Source organism: Epinephelus fuscoguttatus, linkage group LG17 (assembly GCF_011397635.1).
Source record: "Epinephelus fuscoguttatus linkage group LG17, E.fuscoguttatus.final_Chr_v1".
In the NCBI taxonomy this organism is placed as follows: Eukaryota; Metazoa; Chordata; class Actinopteri; order Perciformes; family Serranidae; genus Epinephelus; species Epinephelus fuscoguttatus.
This window is the reverse complement of record NC_064768.1, coordinates 23,092,024-23,114,810: the sequence shown is the minus strand read 5'-3', so window position 1 is coordinate 23,114,810 and position 22,787 is coordinate 23,092,024. Positions and strand designations below refer to the sequence as shown.

General features: G+C 40.6%; 2 protein-coding genes across 3 annotated transcripts; both read right to left on the bottom strand.

Moving 5' to 3' along the window:
• Positions 1 to 675: 675 nt before the first annotated feature.
• Positions 676 to 7,779, bottom strand: LOC125904807 (probable 2-ketogluconate reductase). 2 transcript variants are annotated; one of them, XM_049602448.1, is made up of 8 exons: positions 7,716 to 7,779; positions 7,397 to 7,482; positions 6,496 to 6,534; positions 6,156 to 6,350; positions 5,720 to 5,891; positions 4,942 to 5,120; positions 4,733 to 4,829; positions 676 to 2,674 (listed from the first exon to the last, which is right to left on the bottom strand). In XM_049602448.1, exons 2-8 carry the CDS (start codon positions 7,416 to 7,418, stop codon positions 2,518 to 2,520), a joined length of 861 nt encoding a protein of 286 aa, XP_049458405.1. In that variant the 5' UTR covers positions 7,419 to 7,482; positions 7,716 to 7,779; the 3' UTR covers positions 676 to 2,517. The 2 variants fall into 2 exon arrangements, with proteins under 2 accessions (XP_049458405.1, XP_049458404.1); XM_049602447.1 differs by having other exon boundaries at positions 6,156 to 6,534.
• A 5,266-nt stretch (positions 7,780 to 13,045) lies between these two features.
• LOC125904806 (probable 2-ketogluconate reductase) lies at positions 13,046 to 21,582 on the bottom strand. Its single transcript, XM_049602446.1, has 9 exons — positions 21,530 to 21,582; positions 21,350 to 21,453; positions 18,936 to 18,991; positions 18,490 to 18,611; positions 15,583 to 15,961; positions 15,111 to 15,282; positions 14,103 to 14,281; positions 13,894 to 13,990; positions 13,046 to 13,412 (listed from the first exon to the last, which is right to left on the bottom strand). Exons 4-9 carry the CDS (start codon positions 18,604 to 18,606, stop codon positions 13,256 to 13,258), a joined length of 1,101 nt encoding a protein of 366 aa, XP_049458403.1. The 5' UTR covers positions 18,607 to 18,611; positions 18,936 to 18,991; positions 21,350 to 21,453; positions 21,530 to 21,582; the 3' UTR covers positions 13,046 to 13,255.
• Positions 21,583 to 22,787: the final 1,205 nt, after the last annotated feature.

Sequence of the window (22,787 nt, the reverse complement as noted above, 5' to 3'; positions counted from 1 at the left end):
CTTGAAAGGGCCCACTCTCTCTAGGGACCCCTCCATCCCAGGGGCCCCTGTGCAGTTGCACTGCCTGCACTGTCTATATTTACGCCCCTGGTCTTGTCGTTATTTGGAGTAAATACCACAATCATGCTTGTAAGTGGAAAGGAGGTACTCCCTCTTTCACTGTGTTTATAAATAACTTTGCCAACTTCTTTAAGTTGCTAAAATATATGGACAAATTAAATAGTACTGTATCTTGGTCCTTGCTCTTATAAAGTATCTTGCCTTGCTCTCTTATGCTTCTTTTTTTGTTTACCTGATTGTTTCTCCTTTTTATTCTTGTTGCCTTTTTTGTTTGAAAAGAAATATATTCTTTCCTTATTTTCTGAACATCTTCGACATCAAATTGCTTGACAATATAATTTCCTCCTACTGGGTTGGGGAAACGTGGCTTTAATATAAAGTTTCTAGTAACTGTGTTGGTACATTTGTTTTCCTTTGATGCAAAGCTGTCTAAACCCAGGACTGACCGTTGAATACAGAATGTCCTCTTTAACCACTGATCACAGAGAGATTAGTAAGGCTTTCACAGGTCTATTGTAATTCCTAACACTGGAGTTGAACACTTTATGCTGTATGTTATGTCCCCTTTTGAAGACGGACAAAAACACAACAATCAAATAATTGAAGGAATCAGAGTAGAAGTGTAAAAGTGAAAATTTATTTACAAACTCAGCACTCATTCTACAAGACAGAGTTGCACAATGAAATGCATTTGGTGCATTAGTTATCCTGATGTAACAATAATTATCATGTTTATCAAACAGCCTAACAGGTTAATTTTACAGTGGTGGAAAAAAGTTTTCGGACACCCTTAAAATTTTACACAATCTCAAATATTATCATGAAATATTTGTGGAAAAATCTTTTTTGTGTTTCAAAAGGTGTGGCTGCATTAGACAGATACAAACAAATACAAATTATATTTTTTTGTTTATTGTTTACAAGAAAAACTAACAAAACTAAATTCTTGACAGTTTCAATATGTCAGTTCTCAACATTGTCGGTATCAAAGTCAACAAATAACAGAGAATGTGTTCAAAACTGAACAAAAAATAAATAAACCATCACATCATCAAATTAATATTTAGTAGTCCTGCCATTGGCATGTAGTAGAGCTCTAATCCTGGCTGGCATGTTCCCCACGAGCCTTTCACACTGTTGAGGGGTAATCTTGTCCCATTCTTCTTGAATTAATTATTTTTAATTCTTCTAAATTCTTTGGTTTATGCTTTGAAACAGACTTTTTGATAATCCACCACAGATTTTCAATGGGGCTCATGTCCGGGGATTGAGCTGGCCACTCAAAGACCTGGATACTGTGCTCCTGCAGCCAAGCTCTACTGGCCTTGGATGTGTGGCAAGGGGCATTATCTTGTTGAAACATCCAGTTTTTACCTTGACGGAACAGTGCACGCGCAGAAGGGAGAATGTAGGTTTCGAGAATGCTACAATACTTGGTAGAGTTCAATGTGCCATCACAGACAGTGAGATGACCAACACCAGCAGCACTCATGCATCCCCAAACCATGATACTGCCTCCACCATGCTTGACAGTAGGTACTGTACATGCTGGAGATAATGCTTCACCTGGCCTTCTGCGTACCCTCACATTAGTAGGAGGAAGATAAAGCTGGAAACTGGACTCATCTGACCACAAAATCTTCTTCCAATTCCTGGCTGTCCAGTTCTTGTGTGCCTGGGCCCAACGACGCCGGGCTAACCTCTGTCTCTCATTGATCAGGGGCTTCTTGATAGCCTTGTAGGACCTTAAGCCATGATCTAAAAGTCGGCCACGTACAGTGCGGGAGGAACACTGGACACCAGTTTGGTTTGACCACTGCTGCTGAAGCTCCTGTGATGTCATTCGGCGGTTTTGCCTGCGCATGCGGATCAGGATGCGGTCATTTCTTGCTGAAGAAACCCTTGGACACCCAGATCTTGGTTTGTCTTCCAAGCTGTTGGTTCGTCTGTATTTCTGCAGAGTGTATCCAACTGCTGAAGGACTGCATCTGCACTTCCTGGCTATCTGGCGGCAGCTGTACCCTTCCTGGCTGAGAATCTTTATCTTCAGGCGTGTTTCCTACGTTAGGTTCCTTGTTTTAGCCATTTTTGTGTCTGAAGAACTTTCAAATGTGCTGGCTTTATGTAGACACGAAGCTTGGCAACAAAAATTGTGTCTTTTAATAAAAAGAACGACCTTCATCACTGGTACCAAAATGACCCAATACTCAAAATTTCTTATGTATTTTTATGGAACCAATCAATTTTAAGTTTTTAATGGCTTTTTTAGGATTTATTTAGTATTTTGGCTGTGACTGTACTAAAAGAAATTGCACTTGAAGACCTAAGAGTGATTCTTAATGCAATATTTCACAAATGCATGGGGTGTCCGAAAACTTTTTTCCACCACTGTATGTACTTCATCTTAGAGTAGGAAAACACTCCTAACTGCAGACAGATGAAGTACCATCAGTGAAGTCATTTTGGTTTGACTTCATTGGGAACAGACTGGCCGTTCACTGCAGCCACAGCGTTTTCTACCATCCTCTGCACCATCTTTGTTGTTGTAGTGTAAGTGTTGGTGCCCAAGTGGGGTGTGATCACCACATTAGGAAGGCCAAGGAGAGGATGATCCCTGCACAAGATGAAGAAGAGGAGATGTTAGGAGCCAGCAAGGAGTTGGTTGAGTGTTGATGAATGTTCAATTCTGCTTCCTTTCACTATTGTTACCTCGCTGTCAGCTAAAGCTGGAAACATGGTTGATGAGAGCAAAGATACGGGTCAGCAAACCAAAACAAGGAGTTAAAATATGCTAAAAAGTGCAGCAGAGATGCAGAGTCATAATTCTTGGTTCAGTTAGAACTACAAGTGACGTCTTTCACATCACACAAACCCATTTGATCGATAAAACATACTGCCAAGTGCAGCCTAAAGAAAAGTCAACATCATAATATTTGTAGTTGAAATACAAAAAACAGCCTTGATCCTAAAAGGAAAACAATTTCATCTCATCTTTCTTAGCTATATTAATATATTAAAGGGACAGTTCACCACAAAATTAGAAATACACATTTTACCTCTTACCTGTAGTGCTATTTATGAATCTAAACTAAGCACAAAAAGTAAGGAAATTTGTGTTTGGTACGTTAGTTCTTTGTTGTAACAATGCTTCTTGGCAATAAATCTTATACCATTGGAAAGACTGTTTATTTCCCTTTTTAAATGGTGCCACATTTGTAAGGAACAAGTATTTGTGGGATGAGCAGCAGAGCTGCTTATGTGGGTTGCACCCATGAAAAATTTGCCAAATCTTCTCTACCAATGCCAAACAGCTTTTTTTTGCTGTTGCTACTGACTCTTGTTTTGAGCTTCTGGTACCCCCAGGTGCTGAGAATGGGCCCTGCTACAGTGGTCAGTTGGTGTCTGCTCCAAGAATCAGCATTCACGTTTGACTGATCTGGATAGGGCCTGTGCAATAGGGCAACTTCAAGCTGGTATTCCGCAAAACCAAGTTGCAGCATTATTTGGAGTGAGCACTAGTACCATCTGCAAACTGAAGGCCAAGTTCTATATAACGGGGGATGTCAGAGACAGGCCGCGAGGTGGGCGTCCCAAGAAGACGGCATCCCAAGAAGACCATTTCCTCATCCTGTCAGCACTTAGGAACAGTAGGCAGTCTTCTGCAGATTTGCAGTCATGGTTATCGGGACAATATGGCCGATGGCTCTCTGCCCAGACAATCCAGAACAGACTGCACGCAGCCAATCTCCAGGCTCATATGGCTGCCTGGAGGCCTGCCATGACTGCCCTTCACCGTCAGACCTGTTTGCGCTGGTGTTGGCAACACATACATGGAACCTGAACATGTGGAGGAAAGTTATGTTCAGCGATGAGTCCAGATTCTGCATACAGCAGCTGGATTGTAGGGTCAAAGTGTGGAGAAGACTCGCACAATGCTTTGCTGATTGCTGCACCGACAGAGTAACATCTTTTGGTGGAGGCAGTGTGATGGTGTGGGGTGGCATCTCCCTCACTGGAAAAACAAGGCTTGTCATCATTGGAGGCAATTTCAATGCAGAGAGATATCGAGATGAAATTCTGCAACCAGTGGCAATCCCATATCTCCACAGCCTGGGACCGAACTCTATTCTCCAAGATGACAACGCTCGCCCCCACAGAGCGGGGTTTATCAGAGACTACATCCAGAATTTGGGAGTGGAGAGGATGGAATGGCCAGCAGTCCTGACCTCAACCCCACTGAACACTTGTGGGATCAGCTTGGGTGTGTTGTTCGTGCCAGAGTGACCAACACAACCATGTTTGCTGACTTGTAACAAATGCTGGTTGAAGAATGGGATGCCATCCCACAGCATTGTGTGACCAGGCTGGTGACCAGCATGAAGAGGAGGTGCCAGGCTGTTGTGGCTGTGTATGGTTCTTCCACACGCTACTGAGGCTCCTGTTCGTTAAATTAGTAAATTGTTAAATTGCCAATATGTCTTGTTTCTTCAGATTTCAATCATCCAATCCACCAAACAACACCAAACAAGAGTCAACAGCAAAAAGAAAAAGCTGTTTGGCGTTGGCAGAGAAGACTTGGCAAATTTTTCATGGGCACAACCCACATACTCAGCTCTGCTGCTAAAGGTACAGTTTAATAAGTTGTGATTGTGGTTTAAGAGTGTAGTGAGACCTCGGTAAAGGTTCAGGGTAAGTCACGTCTAATGCCGCCGCATGGATTGTTCCCGACTGCAGAGCTTTGACTAAAGCATCCTGGTCCACAACCAGACCTGAGGCATGAAAGGTAAAACATTAGACATCAGTGTTTCATTATGACCTCACAGAAACCTTAATAATTCTTTAACCAAGATTAGTAAAGACAAGGAGACACATTAACCTCACCTCTGCTGATGTTGACCAATGTTGCTGTGGGTTTCATGAGGGCCAGCTCTCTGTGGCTAATCAGTCCTGTGGTTTCAGGGGTGAGGTTGACAACCAGAACGACAAAGTCCGACTCTTTCAGCAGGTCGTCCATGTTCTCACAGTAACTGGCACCCACCGCCTGCTCATCTTCAACGCTCCTGGACAGCAGAGAGAAAACATGAAGCTCACCATTAACACTCTCTCGTGATTCATTGCTCTGAAATATCTGGTTATAGTAGTGAGTACACAAGTTGGCAAATATTTTTGGTCCATTATAGGATTTCCAAAATCTTTTTTTCCCCTTCTTTTATGTTTTGGCTGTACAACCAGTTGTTTCAAGATTTGCTATAAATTTGCAGTGTTATGGTCAAGACCACCTGAACCGAGACCAAGTCATGACTAGTGTGTCAAGACCGAGACAAGACCAAGATACACACACAAAAAGGCAAGGTCTACTGCAGAGCCATGTACACAGCTCTGGTCTACTGGCAGTGGGGGAGGGGTCTATTTTGTAAAATGCTTTGCTTAATCCTTCATTTCATATTTGTCATGGCCCAAGAGCCAGGTTATGACAAATCATCTTAACCATCTTTATTCAACACTCTTTTTTTGCACATGTAATTTAGTGATATCCCCGCAGTTTCGGTCTTGACTGGTCTTGAAATAAAATCCTGACTCCTTAAAAAGTAGACTTGAAACTGAGACTGAACTTGCCACAATTTTTCTAAATTAACCAAATTACCTATCACACCTTTACCTCCTGTTCCTGTTGTGATACAGGATCTTCATGTCAAATCCTTTGCCTCTTTTAGCAATTTTGCAGCCAATATGTCCCATTCCAATAATCCCCATCGTCGACCCGGTGACTTCCTCTCCCATCAGCCTTTGTGTCATGTGGGTGCTGTTGGGGGCAACAGCTATTTGGTGACCTACAGAAAAACAAACATCCCCTCAGAAAAGCTAAAGATTTATTTATCTTTATCTTCAATTTTTTATACTGCCTCTTGTTTTGCCTTCAGCAACAAAGAATTTATGAGCACATTATGTTTTCATTTTTGTCAGACTTGCTTTCAAATCCAAGTGGAAGCTGTAAGTCTTGGTTTTGTCATTGAAAGGATTCAGTTAACTTTCGACCTCGGGAGTTTTGGAAACATGGTGGCATATAAGAATTCATGATTATGGTCTTGACTCACCTTCAACAATCTTGCGTGCCGATGCCAGAAGCAGACCCATCGCCATATCTGCAGTGGCATCGCTCACCACACCAGGCGTGTTGGTCACCTTCACTCCCAGACTGCTGATGTACGGCACATCCAAGTGGTCGATGCCCACTCCTCCGTTGGCGACCACCTTTAGCGAGGGGAGCAAACTGAGCAGCTGTGGCTGTACTATAGGGGAGAGAGCCCACACAAGCATGGCCTGGATTTTAGGGCCGTGCAGCTGAGGGTTTTGAAGGAAGTCTTCGAGGTAGATGATTTGAAAGTGCTGTTTTATTATGTTAACGAACTCTTTAAGGTAACCTTCTTCTCCCACCTCTGTGATCAGAGCCCATGGCTTGTTGTCCTCCATTACCTGGAAGGACAAGACAAAAGTTAAAAGGACAACTTAAACACTCGCTGTCAGCCACCACACCCACCACGTCATGCTCTTTCCACATCAGGGTGGCAGACAGTTAACCTTGACGTTCTCCTTCCAGGGTGATGTAAAGAAATTAGTGCCCCTGGTTTGATTGTGTGTGATGAGGACAGACTTCTGTTTAGGTATAGAAGATCTCATCGTTTGAAAGAAATTAAGTTATTTGTTCTCATGGTCTCTACTCTTCTCTGTTCTCCTCTGAACCGTGTTTCAAGTCAGACAGGAGGAGGGCAAAAGTGAAGTATATGGTGTCTGAAACTGCCCTGGGCCCCCAGACCCTCAGGGGCCCAAAGGTTTCAATTGATTGTTAATAAGGGAGATCGGGGTTCGTTGGCACACAGCTATTTTCTGGTCCTTTGAAAGTCACAGAAACAAGAGCTAACCTGACTGTTATGCACAACGGCACATGCACTGTACAGAAGCAGGACTTTGGATTTACTACCATTTGTGATTTGAGTTTACTCGTTCCTCTTCAAGAGTTGTTCAAAAAGAATGACTCGTTCATGAGTCTAACATCACTATCCACAAAGTTTGCAACAAAGATATTTTGCTAAAAATTTTAAATGTAAAGCCAAATCTAAGATAACCCTGATGACATTACCATGATATCATAAACTGGTCATGACTGGTGGAGTGTCCACTGTTTTGTATTAAGTACTTGAAATACCTGCACCCAACCCTGTCTTCTTACACCAACCAAAGTTTGTCTCCTGCATGTCACCCAAAAATACTCTACCTATAATTCCCGATAAGGACATCTGCTAAATGTTTAATCTGTGAACTGAAAATTGGACAATACCTTTTTGTGTTGCAGTTGACATACAGATCTCTGCAGCCGGGATGCTTGTGCTAGACCCCACAGTCTCTTGACACTCTGCATTCCAGCTGGCAAGTTAAAGACATTGTCAGTGTAGAGTTGTATATCACACAGAAGAGATTCAACATAAAACAGATGAAAAGCAATGTGTGAAGCAAAGTATATGTGTCATGTAGCTATATAAAAATGTGCATGCATTGAATGTCCACAGGTCAAATTGCTATAAATTCTTAACTTAACATGCATGTTATGAAAATTTTCAAATGGCATCAATGTCACTTCATGTTAGCTGAGTTCCCACCTTCAGCTGGAGCTGGAGTTTTCGTCTAACCTCTCAGTTATCAGGAGTCGAACCTGAGGGTTAAGAGGGAGGGCGTGAAAGAAAACAGTAAGCTGTTCTTTAACAATATTCAACCTCCTATGTGCTTTAGATGAACATTAAACCAGGATTCCCACACATTTTCATGGACAAAATTTGACCTTTCAAAGACCTTTGATTTTTTTTTCTTGCCCCACTTGCCAGGTGTTTTTCCACACAGATCAGATTCAAACTCTATGCAAACATAATTTAGCTAGTGGGGAGAAAATGAAGAAACATACTTGATGGTAAACAAATGTCACACATAGAGGAATATTAGAGCTATGTTACATTGGCAACTACAGAAAATACTTGCTAGTATGTTATATTATCTGGAAGGTAATGCACTGAAGATTACTGCAACAACTTAATTACACACAAGAAAATGCCGTGACTTTTCCAAAACTTTCAATGATTTTTATTAATTCCATAACTTTCCAGGCCTGGAAATTGTGAAATTCCATGAGTTTTCCAGGTATTCCATGACCGTGGGAACCCGAAACTTGAGAACAGGCTTGGGTGGTATCATGGTATTAGGACGATCTCCTCAGCTGTATAAATCAGACTAACATGTTTAGTAACGATATAGTGGATGGCCTCCATGTAACAGAGCTCCAAGTAATCAAACACGTTGTACATTTGCCATAAAACGTATACTTAAAGCCAAATCACAATCAAACTCAGAGTACAGCCACACATTTTGACAAATAAATGCAGGTCTGATTGCTGCCTGTTGGCTAATCGCTTGAGCTAGCAGCAGTTAACTGCTCAGATCAGGCATCACAGAAAGACATGTTGAAACTTTTGTCAATATCTGCACATTGTTAGCTCTGTTAGATTCTCCACAATTTAACTGTTAAATTCATCTTACTGAGACTAGCAGTTTAACCTACTGTACACCACGTAGCAAAAGCATTTCAAAACAATAGCACTGGTTAGCTGGTTAGCTGAGACTTACGGCTATAACTCTGTGTAAAACACAGAGGAAAAGGGAGAAAACATAAAAGGTCCTCCTCAAAAACCAATTCACAATCAAACTCTGAGTGCAGCCACACATTTTGACAAATAAATGTGCTCTTACTTCCTCCCAAGGTCTGACTGTTGCCTGTCAGCTAATCGCTCATGCTAACAGCAGTAGTTGCTTAGCTCGGGCATCACTCATAGTAATGTGTCAACTTCTGTCAATATGAACCTGTTGCACATTGTTAGCTCTGTTAGATTCTCCACAGTTTAACTGTTAAATTAATCTTACTGAGACTAGCAGTTTAAGTTACTGTACACCGCATAGCAAAAGCAGTTTAAAACAGTAGCTTTGGTTGGGTCCATGTCGTTGGTTCGACCATGGGTGCAGATCCCGGGGGGGACATGTCCCCCCCCCCCCCAAATTCTGAAAAACACAAATTGTCCCCCCCAATTCTAAATAGCTTAAATGATTGAAATTGAACAAATGTATACAGTAGTCCTATATACTGGGAGAAAGGGAAGATGATGAGGAGAAATGGGAATCTGTGAGAGATGAGAACGTGAGTGGACATAACATGCCTGACACCCTGAAACTAGATGTAGCATTAACTAACAGCGAAGCAGTGAAAAGGAGGGTGATGGCTGGTTCCATGTACTACTGGCTGTTTAAGAGAAATAAACTGTAAAGGTAAGCATATGATTCTCTTTGTAGTGCTTTTTGAATGACTTGGTGATGGTGATGAGCCTCTATGAAATCGTGAAATATGCTGGCAATCTCAAGCGCTCTGTGGGCATGATTTGCACACGTGCAATTAAAAAAAAAATCACAACTGATTGTGTCCCCCCCAAACTTGTCATCAGATCTGCACCCATGGGTTTGACATCCCATTAGTCCGACTGTCCGCGGTGCTGAACGGCTCGCGGCGGGCGTATGGAGCGGCGCAACCGGCTTGAGGCAGAGCAGGCTCACGGCTTATGTGTTTGTCACTTTCTTTTTCATTTTAACCCACACCATGATCTTTTCCTAACCCTAACCAAGTCGTTTTTGTGCCTCAATCTAACCAGACCTTAACCACAGGGCATCATGATGATTTTGGAACGGACTTCGGAACAATGGGATGTCGAACCAATGGGATGTCGAACCAATGGGCAGTTCCCCTTTGGTTAGCCAGTTAGCTGAGGCCTTTAGCTAAGCACTGGGTGTAGAGCCTAACGTTAGCGCACAGCCATCTACTCCACACTTCAACACTCAGTAGCTTTCGGGGTCAGCCCTATGTTCCCACAGCCCAGTGGTCCCACAGCCCTATGTTCCCACATTTCTAAGATTTGTTTTTTTCACTGAAAATTAGGCCCTGTTCCCACAGCCCTATGTTCCCAAAGTTCCCACATTTCTAAGATTTTTCTTAAAATTAGGCCCTATATTCCCACATCTCTAGGACATTTTCAAAATTAGGTCGTGTTCCTACCTTTCCCTTCAATTTAAGCCCTATCCTCCCACAAGATTTTTTGGAAGCACTTTATAGTAAATGAATGGCTGAGTAAATTTATTTCGATCAGCAGCAGCAGAAATCATCACAATCATAATCATGACAAGAAAAAATAAAATAGGCTGATCAAAAAGGGTTTCGGCTAAAGCAGAGCTTATAGATACCGAACCCTTGTTTTCATTTCCTTAAGTCAGACAAATAAAACCAGGTAAGTACAAATATGCATATGGTATATACATGTAATACAATCACATGCTACATATATGCATATACATATACAGCGGTGGAAAAAAGTTTTCGGACACCCTTAAAATTTTACACAATCTCAAATATTATCATGAAATATTTGTGGAAAAATCTTTTTTGTGTTTCAAAAGGTGTGGCTGCATTAGACAGATACAAACAAATACAAATTATATTTTTTTGTTTATTGTTTACAAGAAAAACTAACAAAACTAAATTCTTGACAGTTTCAATATGTCAGTTCTCAACATTGTCGGTATCAAAGTCAACAAATAACAGAGAATGTGTTCAAAACTGAACAAAAAATAAATAAACCATCACATCATCAAATTAATATTTAGTAGTCCTGCCATTGGCACGTAGTAGAGCTCTAATCCTGGCTGGCATGTTCCCCACGAGCCTTTCACACTGCTGAGGGGTAATCTTGTCCCATTCTTCTTGAATTAATTATTTTTAAATCTTCTAAATTCTTTGGTTTATGCTTTGAAACAGACTTTTTGATAATCCACCACAGATTTTCAATGGGGCTCATGTCCGGGGATTGAGCTGGCCACTCAAAGACCTGGATACTGTGCTCCTGCAGCCAAGCTCTACTGGCCTTGGATGTGTGGCAAGGGGCATTATCTTGTTGAAACATCCAGTTTTTACCTCGACAGAACAGTGCACGCGCAGAAGGGAGCATGTGGGTTTCGAGAATGCTACAATACTTGGTAGAGTTCAATGTGCCATCACAGACAGTGAGATGACCAACACCAGCAGCACTCATGCATCCCCAAACCATGATACTGCCTCCACCATGCTTGACAGTAGGTACTGTACATGCTGGAGATAATGCTTTGCCTGGCCTTCTGCGTACCCTCACATTAGTAGGAGGAAGATAAAGCTGGAAACTGAACTCATCTGACCACAAAATCTTCTTCCAATTCCTGGCTGTCCAGTTCTTGTGTGCCTGGGCCCAACGACGCCGGGCTAACCTCTGTCTCTCATTGATCAGGGCTTCTTGATAGCCTTGTAGGACCTTAAGCCATGATCTAAAAGTCGGCCACGTACAGTGCAGGTGGAACACTGGACACCAGTTTGGTTTGACCACTGCTGCTGAAGCTCCTGTGATATCATTCAGCGGTTTTGCCTGCGCAGGCGGATCAGGATACGGTCATTTCTTGAAGAAACCCTTGGACGCCCAGATCTTGGTTTGTCTTCCAAGCTGTTGGTTCGTCTGTATTTCTGCAGAGTGTATCCAACTGCTGAAGGACTGCATCTGCACTTCCTGGCTATCTGGCGGCAGCTGTACCCTTCCTGGCTGAGAATCTTTATCTTCAGGCGTGTTTCCTGCGTTAGGTTCCTTGTTTTAGCCATTTTTGTGTCTGAAGAACTTTCAAATGTGCTGGCTTTATGTAGACACGAAGCTTGGCAACAAAAATTGTGTCTTTTAATAAAAAGAACGACCTTCATCACTGGTACCAAAATGACCCAATACTCAAAATTTCCTATGTATTTTTATGGAACCAATCAATTTTAAGTTTTTAATGGCTTTTTTAGGATTTATTTAGTATTTTGGCTGTGACTGTACTAAAAGAAATTGAACTTGAAGACCTAAGAGTGATTCTTAATGCAATATTTCACAAATGCATGGGGTGTCCGAAAACTTTTTTCCACCATTGTACATGCATATATACCTGAATACATACATTACGCATGTACATATTTATGTTTGTGGGTACATGTGCGTATGTATGTATGTATACATACATACGCAAAAAGGAAATGTGGGAACATGGAGCTGTGGGAACATAGGGTTGTGGGAACATAGGGCTGTGGGAACATAGGCACGCTCCCCAGCTTTCTAGTTTGTTTTTACACATCTTGGTCCTTGCTCTCGACCACTGCTGCCAATTTCTTCCATCCTTGAACTTGTGTACTTGTATTCCCCGACTTGTTCTGTACCTTCTCCCGTGATAAATAAAGGGATAAAGAAAAGAAAGACCTATTTGATCTTACACGTTATAATCACCATATCAGAAAAATGTTGACCTCACATCAGAGTTACTTTCCAAAGTGAACTCTTTTATGGAAACTAAATTTTCTGGAAATCTTTGCAGAGAAAGTTTGGTCAGACCACAATTAATTCCTCATCGCAAATAAAAGTTCAACTAAAGGTTTAGAAACTTCTCTGTTAATTTATCTTTATCTTTAAATAGATTAACACCAATATCAGAAGACATGGTCAGGCTCACAACCTATCAACAATAAAGCTTATATGTCTTGTTGGCAAATATCACATCCATGATGCTCAAGTGTTTCAGATTACACCAAATATCTGTTTTGTGTTGAATTACTCTTTGACTGTGTTTCTAACATAACAACAAACAAGACAGCTATGATGACCTCTGAAAAAAACTGATAAAATTACATCTGATAAAAACAAATAAGGTGTATTATATCTGGGTTTTCATCTCCCTCTTACAATTTAATGTGTAACACTGGAGTTGAACACTTAATGCTGTAAGCTATGTTCACTTTTGAAGATGGGAGACAGAAGACGACAAAAACACAACAATCAAATAATTGAAGGAGTCAGAGTAGAAGTGTAAAAGTGAAAATTTATTTACAAACTCAGCACTCATTCTACAAGACAGAGTTGCACAATGAAATGCATTTGATGCATTAGTTATCCTAATGTAACAATAATTATCATGTTTATCAAACAGCCTAACAGGTTAACTTTATGTACTTCATCTCAGAGTAGGAAAACACTCCTAACTGCAGACAGATGAAGTACCATCAGTGAAGTCATTTTGGTTTGACTTCATTGGGAACAGACTGGCTGTTCACTGCAGCCACAGCATTTTCTACCATCCTCTGCACCATCTTTCTTGTTGTAGTGTAGGTATTGGTGCCATAGTGGGGTGTGATCACCACATTAGGAAGGCCAAGGAGAGGATGATCCCTGCACAAGATGAAGAGGAGATGTTAGGAGCCAGCAAGGAGTTGGTTGATTGTAACTATTATATAGGCTATTGCTGAATATAGCTGATATCTCCAACATTCACCAACTCACACTAAAACAATCTAGACTGATAAACAATACTACAGATAAGAGGAAAAATATGTATTTTGGATTTTTGGGGTGGACTGTCCCTTTAACACAATAACTGCACTGTCCTTTTACACTGTATGTAAGGTGCTGAGGTCCCTGATTACCTCATGTATCGGTACATACTGTGCTCCTCTGATCTGTTGATGTGACAAGGCTCATTTTTCAGTAAAAGTGAGATGATGTAACTTTGACTGGGAACTGACTAAGTAATGTCAAGCAGTGTGTTTTATTGCTCATGGGTACAAACTTAAATTTAAGGAGGAGGAATATTTTTAGAGGTGACAGTCTCAGTTTAAAAAGTTGTGATTGTGGTTTAAGAGTGTAGTGAGACCTCGGTAAAGGTTCAGGGTAAGTCACGTCTAATGCCGCCGCACGGATTGTTCCCGACTGCAGAGCTTTGACTAAAGCATCCTGGTCCACAACCAGACCTGAGGCATGAAAGGTAAAACATTAGACATCAGTGTTTCATTATGACCTCACAGAAACCTTAATAATTCTTTAACCAAGATTAGTAAAGACAAGGAGACACATTAACCTCACCTCTGCTGATGTTGACCAGTGTTGCTGTGGGTTTCATGAGGGCCAGCTCTCTGTGGCTAATCAGTCCTGTGGTTTCTGGGGTGAGGTTGACAGCCAGAACGACAAAGTCCGACTCTTTCAGCAGTTCGTCCATGTTCTCACAGTAACTGGCACCCACCGCCTGCTCATCTTCAATGCTCCTGGACAGCAGAGAGAAAACATGAAGCTCATGAACACTCTCTCGTGATTCATTGCTCTGAAATATCTGGTTATAGTAGTGAGTACATGACCAGTGTGTCAAGGCCGAGACAAAACCAAGATTTTAAGGGATTAAGACCGAGCCAAGACCCAAGACCCGCCTACCCCTGTTCCACCAAGATTAGCATGTGTATGCAGTTTTTTTAAACATGGGAAAATTCATTAAAATTATGAGATAATCTCCTTTCCCACTACCAGTAGACCAGAGCCGAGTTCATAGCTCTGCAGTAGATCAGTATGCCTTTCTGTTTTGCTTTTTTTTCCTGATGCGTCACATTCAATGTCACAGACGAGCCAGCAAACAGGTTAGTTAACAGCAGAAAGCACTGTGGAGGCCAGTGAAAATGTTATGGTGGTTACTACTTTTTTATACCTATTACTTGTTCAGTCTCTCTTTCAAACTCAGTACCAACAAAATTTACAACAAGGTGGAACACCAGGTGGAAGTGCAAATTTTTGTCCCTCTTCCAGCACAATGTAATGATGTGCCACCACTAAATACTGTACATCTCCGTGCAAACAGCACTCGGACATGTTTCCAAATTAGTTGACATTGAGTTTAAAGTGAGACTGAATAAGTAACTGTCACCGCTTATCCCCTTGAGGGTCGCGGGGGGGCTGGAGCCTAGGAAGGAAATTCTGACTCCTCAAAAAGTGGTCTTGAAACCGAGACTGAACTCAACCACTACAACACTGTGAATTAGTCTGAAAATGTAATGACTAAGAACTTGGGATTTTCTAAATTAACCAAATTAACTATCAAACCTTTACCTCCTGTTCCTGTTGTGATACAGGATCTTCATGTCAAATCCTTTGCCTCTTTTTGCAATTTTGCAGCCAATATCTCCCATTCCAATGATCCCCATCGTCGACCCTGTGACTTCATCTCCCATCAGGTCTAGTGACATGTGGGTGCTATTGGGGTTAACAGCTATTTGGTGACCTACAAGAAAAACAGATTTATTACAAATGTATTTATTCTTTAAGACCAGTATCACAGTGTGGATTGTTCTTCAAAATTTTATACTGCTTCTTGTTTTGCCTTCAGCAACAAACAATTTATGAGCACATTATATTTTAATTTTTGTCAGACTTGCTGTCAAATCCAGGTGGAAAAGGTGTAGGTCTTGGTTTTGTAATTGAAAGGATTCAGTTAACCTTTGACCTCGAGAGTCTTGGAGACATGGTGTCATATAGATTGTAAAGCTCTTTGAGTAAATTCCTGATTATGGTCTTGACTCACCTTCAACAATCTTGCGTGCCGATGCCAGAAGCAGACCCATCGCCATATCTGCAGTGGCATCGCTCACCACACCAGGCGTGTTGGTCACCTTCACTCCCAGACTGCTGATGTACGGCACATCCAAGTGGTCGATGCCCACTCCTCCGTTGGCAACCACCTTTAGCGAGGGAAGCAAACTGAGCAGCGATGGCTCGGCTGCAGGGCAGGCAACCCATACAAGCATGGCCTGGATTTTAGGGCCGTGCAGCTGAGGGTTTTGAAGGAAGTCTTTGAGGCAGATGATTTGAAAGTGCTGTTTTATTATGTCAACGAACTCTTCAAGGTAACCTTGTTCTCCCACCTCTGAGATCAGAGCCCATGGCTTGTTGTCCTCCATTACCTGGAAGGACGAGACAAAAGTTAAAAGGACTAACCTCGGTCTCCCCTTCTGTATAAACTAAATCACATTATAAATTCAAAAAATACTCCTTATAGTGAAAGTTTGACATGTTAGGAAATATGCTTACTCACTTTCTGGAGGAGAATTAAATGAGAGAAATTTGTACTACTTGTGTCCACCAGCCAATTAGCTTAGCTTAGCTTAGCTTAGCATAAAGACCAGCAAAAGGGGGAATCAGCTATCCTGGCTCGGTCTAAAAGAAAGAAATCTCACTAAAAATCACATTGTTTGTTGTATCCATAGAAAAACTGAACTGTAAAAATACATTTCACTGTTATATGGGAGGTTTTGTGTCACACTATTTCTTGACAGGCAACCTGCAGAGATTTCAAGAAGTGACTGCTCCCTGTGAACAGAAAAAGGGTAGCTGTTTCCCTGTTTCCAGTCTTTATGCTACGCTAAACTAAGCTAAGCTAACCAGCTGCTGGCTGTTGCTGCATATTTACTACACAGACATGAGATTGATATGACAAGGGGCATTACATATGACATCACAGTACTGCATCATTCGCAATTACTGATCACTTAAAACCAGGACCGGCTGCACAGGTTTGCCTTTAGTAACTCATTAATTACACACATGAATAGACTGTTATCAATAATAACCAGTGACACATTAGAAGGTCACATATTATGAATAACAAGAAAATGAGCAGGAAGTTTAAAACTTGCAAAACTTGGAAACAGAAAGTGCAGCACTCACAAGTGATCCTTGTTTTCTCTGCAGTTAAACCAGGAAGGGCTACTTGAGCTATGTGGAGGATTTCAAAATAAGAGCTTTGTTTTTCCTTAGCACATCAACTACTACTACTTCTACCATTACTAATACTCCTCGATTGATTGTTTCTACTATTATTACCACTATGATACAATAATAACACTAGTACTACTACTGAAAATAATAGTAACAACAATAATAACATAGAGAGGATTTGTGTTCATAAACGACTTGCTCCTTAGCCCAGGGGATGTGTGCTCTGTGCCATGTGTTGACTGTGGTCATTTATGTTTGTTTTCTGTACTGACAGCTCTCTCTCACCTCCCCTCCTCTGCTGTGGCAATCAGAGTCCGTTTAAGTGTGTGTGTGTGTGTGAGATGAGCTGCAGGTGTGTGTGATTTACCAACTGACCACGTGACCGGGTTGCTGCAGGCTGATTGGCTGGCTGCTGAGTTTTAAACTTGGCCTCTCTCACTCTCCCATGCCCAACCTGTCAGCAGCCTGTGTGTAACATATTCTGTGATAGTGATCTTTTGTGTATTACAATAGCATTCTGTGAACTAGAGCATCTTTGTGTAGAAGCTTTTAGCAGCTTTGGTTCTTGTGTAAAGGTTAATTGCAGCTTTGATTAAGGAACTGAGCTTAGTAGATTATAACATTTGTAAATATTGTAAATGGCCTGCTTAATCCAATAGCAGCACTACAAGAGGAGGGAGAGGCCATTTTAGTTGATCATTCCTGTTTTTCCTGTTGTTCAGTCAGGAGTTAGGTTAGCTTCATTGTTTTGTTTCCACATTTATTTTCTTGCAGGTAAGGTAGGGATCTTGGTTTAGTTTTGTTTGTTATTTTGGCATTGCTCTCCTCAGAAGACAAAAATAAAACTGCTACTTTGAACTTTGACATTGAAGTTGGCTGACCTTCTTGGGAGTGGGAAGAGGGGGGGTACTGGGGGTACTAATCGTGTGTGGCCCAGGTTCTTCCAGGCCTGGGTCATAACTAGGGGTGTAAATCACCAGCTTCATCACGATACGATATTATATTGATTTGTTTGGATGACAATACAATGTTTGCCGATATCACAAAGTCTGTCACGATACGATTTTGATTCGATTCAATTCAGGAGCCTGCAATCGATATGACGCGATATCATATGCCCATCTAACACAATCATTTACATCAACTCACAAAAACAACTAGAATACGATTTGACCATTTTATTTCTGAGCTCTGTTTGTTGTTTGAGCGGAGGCAAGCTTGCCCAGAAATCGTGACACAGACGTGCTATGTGAATTTCAAAATAAATGTGTATCTTTAAGATGACGATATGGATCGATGTTTTCATTTTGCATCGATATAATCGGATCGTTAATCAATGAATCGATGTGGATCGATGTATCGTTACACCCCTAGTCATAACACATACCTTTAGGCCTAAATTCCAAAACCACATAAATGCTGTTTGAGCCACCAATCCTGTGTATCTTTACTAACTTTTTGTGGCGTTTCCCATCAGCGCTTGAACCACTGAAACATGTTTTTCACTGACCTATCCCTGCTTTGCCCAAGATTTCATTGAGGTTATTTTCCGAGACTTCTGAAAGCCACATTCAGAGCCACAGAGGACCTAATGCAACTGTTTTCACAGGCACTTAACCTTAAAGTTGTCTTTGGTTGCACTGATTTGATCCATCCATGATTTGAAGACACATCTGCTAAATGTCTAATCTGTGAATTGCAAATTGGACAATACCTTTTTGTGTTGCAGTTGACGTACAGATCTGTGCAGGTTTGTGACTTTAAGAAGCCGGGATGCTTGTGCTGGACCCCACAGTCTCCTCACACACCGGACATAGCTGATGCTCTGCATTCCAGCTGGCAGGTTAATGATATTGTCAATTTAAAGTTTTATCAATAATCAATAATTACTGCTGATCTAATGTGCAAATAATCCTCAAGAGAGTCAACAAGAAACAGCAAAATGCAACGTGTGAAGCAAAGTATATGTCATGTATGTAAAAATGAGCATGCAGTTAAAGTCCACAGGTCAAATTGTGATAGATTATTAACTTGTGTATCAACTGCACAATCACAAAAAAAGCATATGGGTGCTCAGAAAGAATTGAGAATTTTATATGCATGTTGCTGTAAATTCTTTCAAATAGCATCAATTTCACTTCATGTTAGTTGAGTTCTCACCTTCACCTGGAGCTGGAGGAGTTTTCGTCTAACCTCTCAGCTATAAGGAGTCAAACCTGAGGTTAAGAGGGAGGGGGTGACGGAAGACATATAGCTGTTCTTTAACAATATTCAACCTCCTATGTGCTTTAGATGAAGATTAAACAAATGTTATCCATTTTCATGGACAAAATTTCAAAAGTTTTCCATGACATTTCAAGGACCTTTAATCATTTTTTTTCTTGCCCCACTTGCCATGAGTTACGTCACACATAGAGAAATATTAGAGCTATGTTACGTTGGCAGCTACAGAAAATAAATTAGCTGTATGTTACATGTGCATTGTAGATTACTGCAACAATTTCATTACACACACCAAAATGCCACAACTTTTCCAAAACTTTCAATGATTTTTATTAACTCCATAATATTTCCAGGTCTGCAAATTGTGATTGTGAAATTCCATGACCTTTTCCAGGTTTTCCATGATCATGGGAACCCGGAACTTGAGAACAGGCTTGGGCGGTATCATGGTATTACGGTATACTGGGAAACTGAGATATCTAGATGATATGATTTTGAATACCGTCACAAATACGGAGGTTCATCTTTCTATTTATTGAAACATGGAGCAACAGCATTTTTTTTGCTGCTTTCAGATGCCTTTCCCAAGTATTTAAACTTTTGAACCCTGAGCAAATTTGTGTGATTTCTTTAAAAAAACAGGCAAAGGTGTTGAGTAACTTGGTAAGAAATGTCCTACAAATTAAAAAAAAAAATTAGAAAATTATTATTAAAAAAAAAAAGGAGTAAAAGTAAGAAGAAAGGCTATATTTCAAATAATGGCAATAATTATCATTTTTATACTTTAAAATTTTGTTGCAGAATTATTAGAATTTTTAAGCACGTATTCCAGGTCAATTCCTTGTTTGTCTTTAACTTCTTTTTTTTATTTTCTAACTAATTTTTAATTTTCACTTTTTATTAATTACTTGCTAATTCTTTGGGCGATTTCCTCTTCGGTTGCTCATTGCCCTCTTCCCATGTTTTTAAAAAAAATAAAGCCAATTTGCTCAGGTTAACCTCAAACTAGAGAGGCTGTAATGAGGATTTTTTTTGTAGTACACATCACAAACCACCAGATGTCACTCCAGTGCAACAGACAGCTGAGCTGACCACAAGTGATTGAGATAACATGACAGCTCATTTTCACATCTAACTCGGTGAATTAAGGTTTCATTTATTGTTGGAACAGAAAACTAATTAACTAAAAGACTAACAAGAGTAACAGTTTGGGAAGACAATTAACCTCGTCTTAGTTTGGTAAAGGAGAGAAACATGAATTCAGACAGTGCACTGTTGTATTTTAATGTTTAATAAGGAAAGCAGGTGTAAGAATATTACCTTACTAATGATATCCCACGTATTAGCAGCCCGCAAACGATGTTATGTCCTTAACATAAAGTTACGTGATTAACTTAAAGCAACAGAGGTTAGGGTTTGACATTGTAAAGCAGAGGGCACGGCTTTGTCCCTCAAAGTCTGCATTTCTAACAAGATTAGAGAGATTCATTTTAAAATTTTGCACAATTACAACCCTTCGAACACAATGGTGTCAAGGTTTACTTGGACTTGGATGAAAATGTACATTTTGCAATAATAAACCTGAAACACGAATACATTTGTTTTACAGCTGCTCACACTCTATTCAATTTTGGACTGATTTGAAAACACGTGTTCTAAAGAACAGTGATCACTCTGTTAAAATCAGTTTTAAAGATGTTATTGCTCATTTTGAAAGCAATCTGGATTGATTTTTTTGTAGTCTAATGCAGTTTCTGGAACATGTGGAACAAGAAAAGTGTATCTACTATACAATATTATAACCAGCTATTTGGTACTTTGTCCTCTAAATGATTTTAAAAGGCTGTTTTTATGTCTGTAGTTTTGTCTACTATTTACTTAGTATTAAATGTGCACGTAGGCCCCATGTGAGTAGTAAATGAGCTGAAAAATGGGCCCTGTATGGGATTGTCCAAGGGTTCCATAATGGCCCCATGCATATTGCCTACATGGGTGTTTTTAACCAAGTGGGTTGATGATAATATGCCCATTTTGGGCTCATACACACTTAGTACCCAGATAGTTGTAGCATAACCCATGTGAGGCCCACTTGGCTTAATGTGGCCAATTGGCACGTGGCCATTTTGGAACCCACTGACAATCCCATACAGGGCTCATTTTCAAAGCTCACTTACTAACCACATGGGGCCCACTTACAGATGTTGACTGGGATGTCTGTATGACAATATGTGATTTCTGCCATGTCTGACTGTAGCATTTAGCTTGTTTCAATAAAGTTGAGGGAAAAAAAGGTTTTAGCATGTGAAGTTACTGAGGTTAGGTTTAGGAAAAGAAGCAGGGTGAGGACGTACCTTATGAGACGGTCTGTGTTTTGTGACCCGTCCACAGTGAAAACTTCCCTCCTCACCGCACCTTTAGGGGCCGTTTCCTTCCCGTCAGCGCACGTGGTCGCAGCCTTCCAAAATACAGAGGTTATGCATGAATTACTGCCGCGATATTACGTGGAATATGTATGAGTTTTGGTGCATTACCTTCCACAGGAAAACTTATGAACGGTGTATGAGAACAACCTGAGAGAGGGAAGTCACTGGGAACACTGACCGGGCAGGCAGAGGCCGCAGGGCGGTGATTGCACAAGACTGAACACAGCAACCAATGGTCACAAATCTCCCCACCACCCATAAAGAGACAGTACACAGAAAAAAACCCGTACTTTTCAAATCAGTTCTCCTCCTATTGTATCTGCTTGTCAGTGTCATCCAGGTGTCCCCCCAGTTCACTGGAAAATTCTGATTTGATCTGAGGAAACAAATTTTCCTCTAAGGGCAAGTTAAGCTGTTGCAGCACATAATAATTGGAAGAGAATAATAACCTCTTGAGACCCAAACTTTTGTCTGGTATGCATTTTTAATTCCTCCTAGCCATTTGGGATCAGCAGGACCCAATAAGTATAAAAACCTAAACACTGTCAACAATAATGAAGCCCCAATGTCTTCAAACAAGTACTTCATAATTTAATGTGTCAGCTTATTACTGTTGGTCTAATTTGTTGCCATATCAAACTACAAACATTAACAATCAAATAAACAAGTTTCTACCATAAAAGGTGATCAGGTTTTGGACCTTGTCTACTTTTTGTGTCAGGATGGACTGTAACTTGACTTGGCAGAGATGGCTGCCATCTTGTTTTTACATGGATTGGTGTATTGTGGTCCTATTGCCACTAGATGGCACACAAAAGTGCCCACGAACGAGGACAACAGGTCTAAGTTAAGTAGAATAAAGTCTAAAGTGAAGTTAATCCAAAATGTGATGCCCTCATATGAGGACACAGGGTCTCAGGAGGATAATTTTTAAAAGGAGTAAATGCAGTATACTAAGCACATGCACACTGGCAGTTAACTAACTTAATTTATGACCACGCATGTGCAAAAGTATGGACCCTTGCATCAACACAATGTCGAAAGTAAAAGATATTATGAAAGGGAGGAGTAATATGAAGGATAGATAGATAGATAGACAGACAGACAGACAGACAGACAGATGGATAAGTGTGACATGATACCATATTGACACCATTGAGATGCACTTAAACATAGCCTAAACACATCTTATTACTAAAACTTTAAAATCTTTTTAAAGAAAGCTGTTAATACACTCACAATATACAATAAATATGTTCATAATCAAAGTAAAATGTGTTGAAAATACATTTTAAGTGCAATCTATTTAAACCTGTGATGACTTTCAAGTGTTCTTAAATCAGAAATCTGTCTTTGTCATGCATGA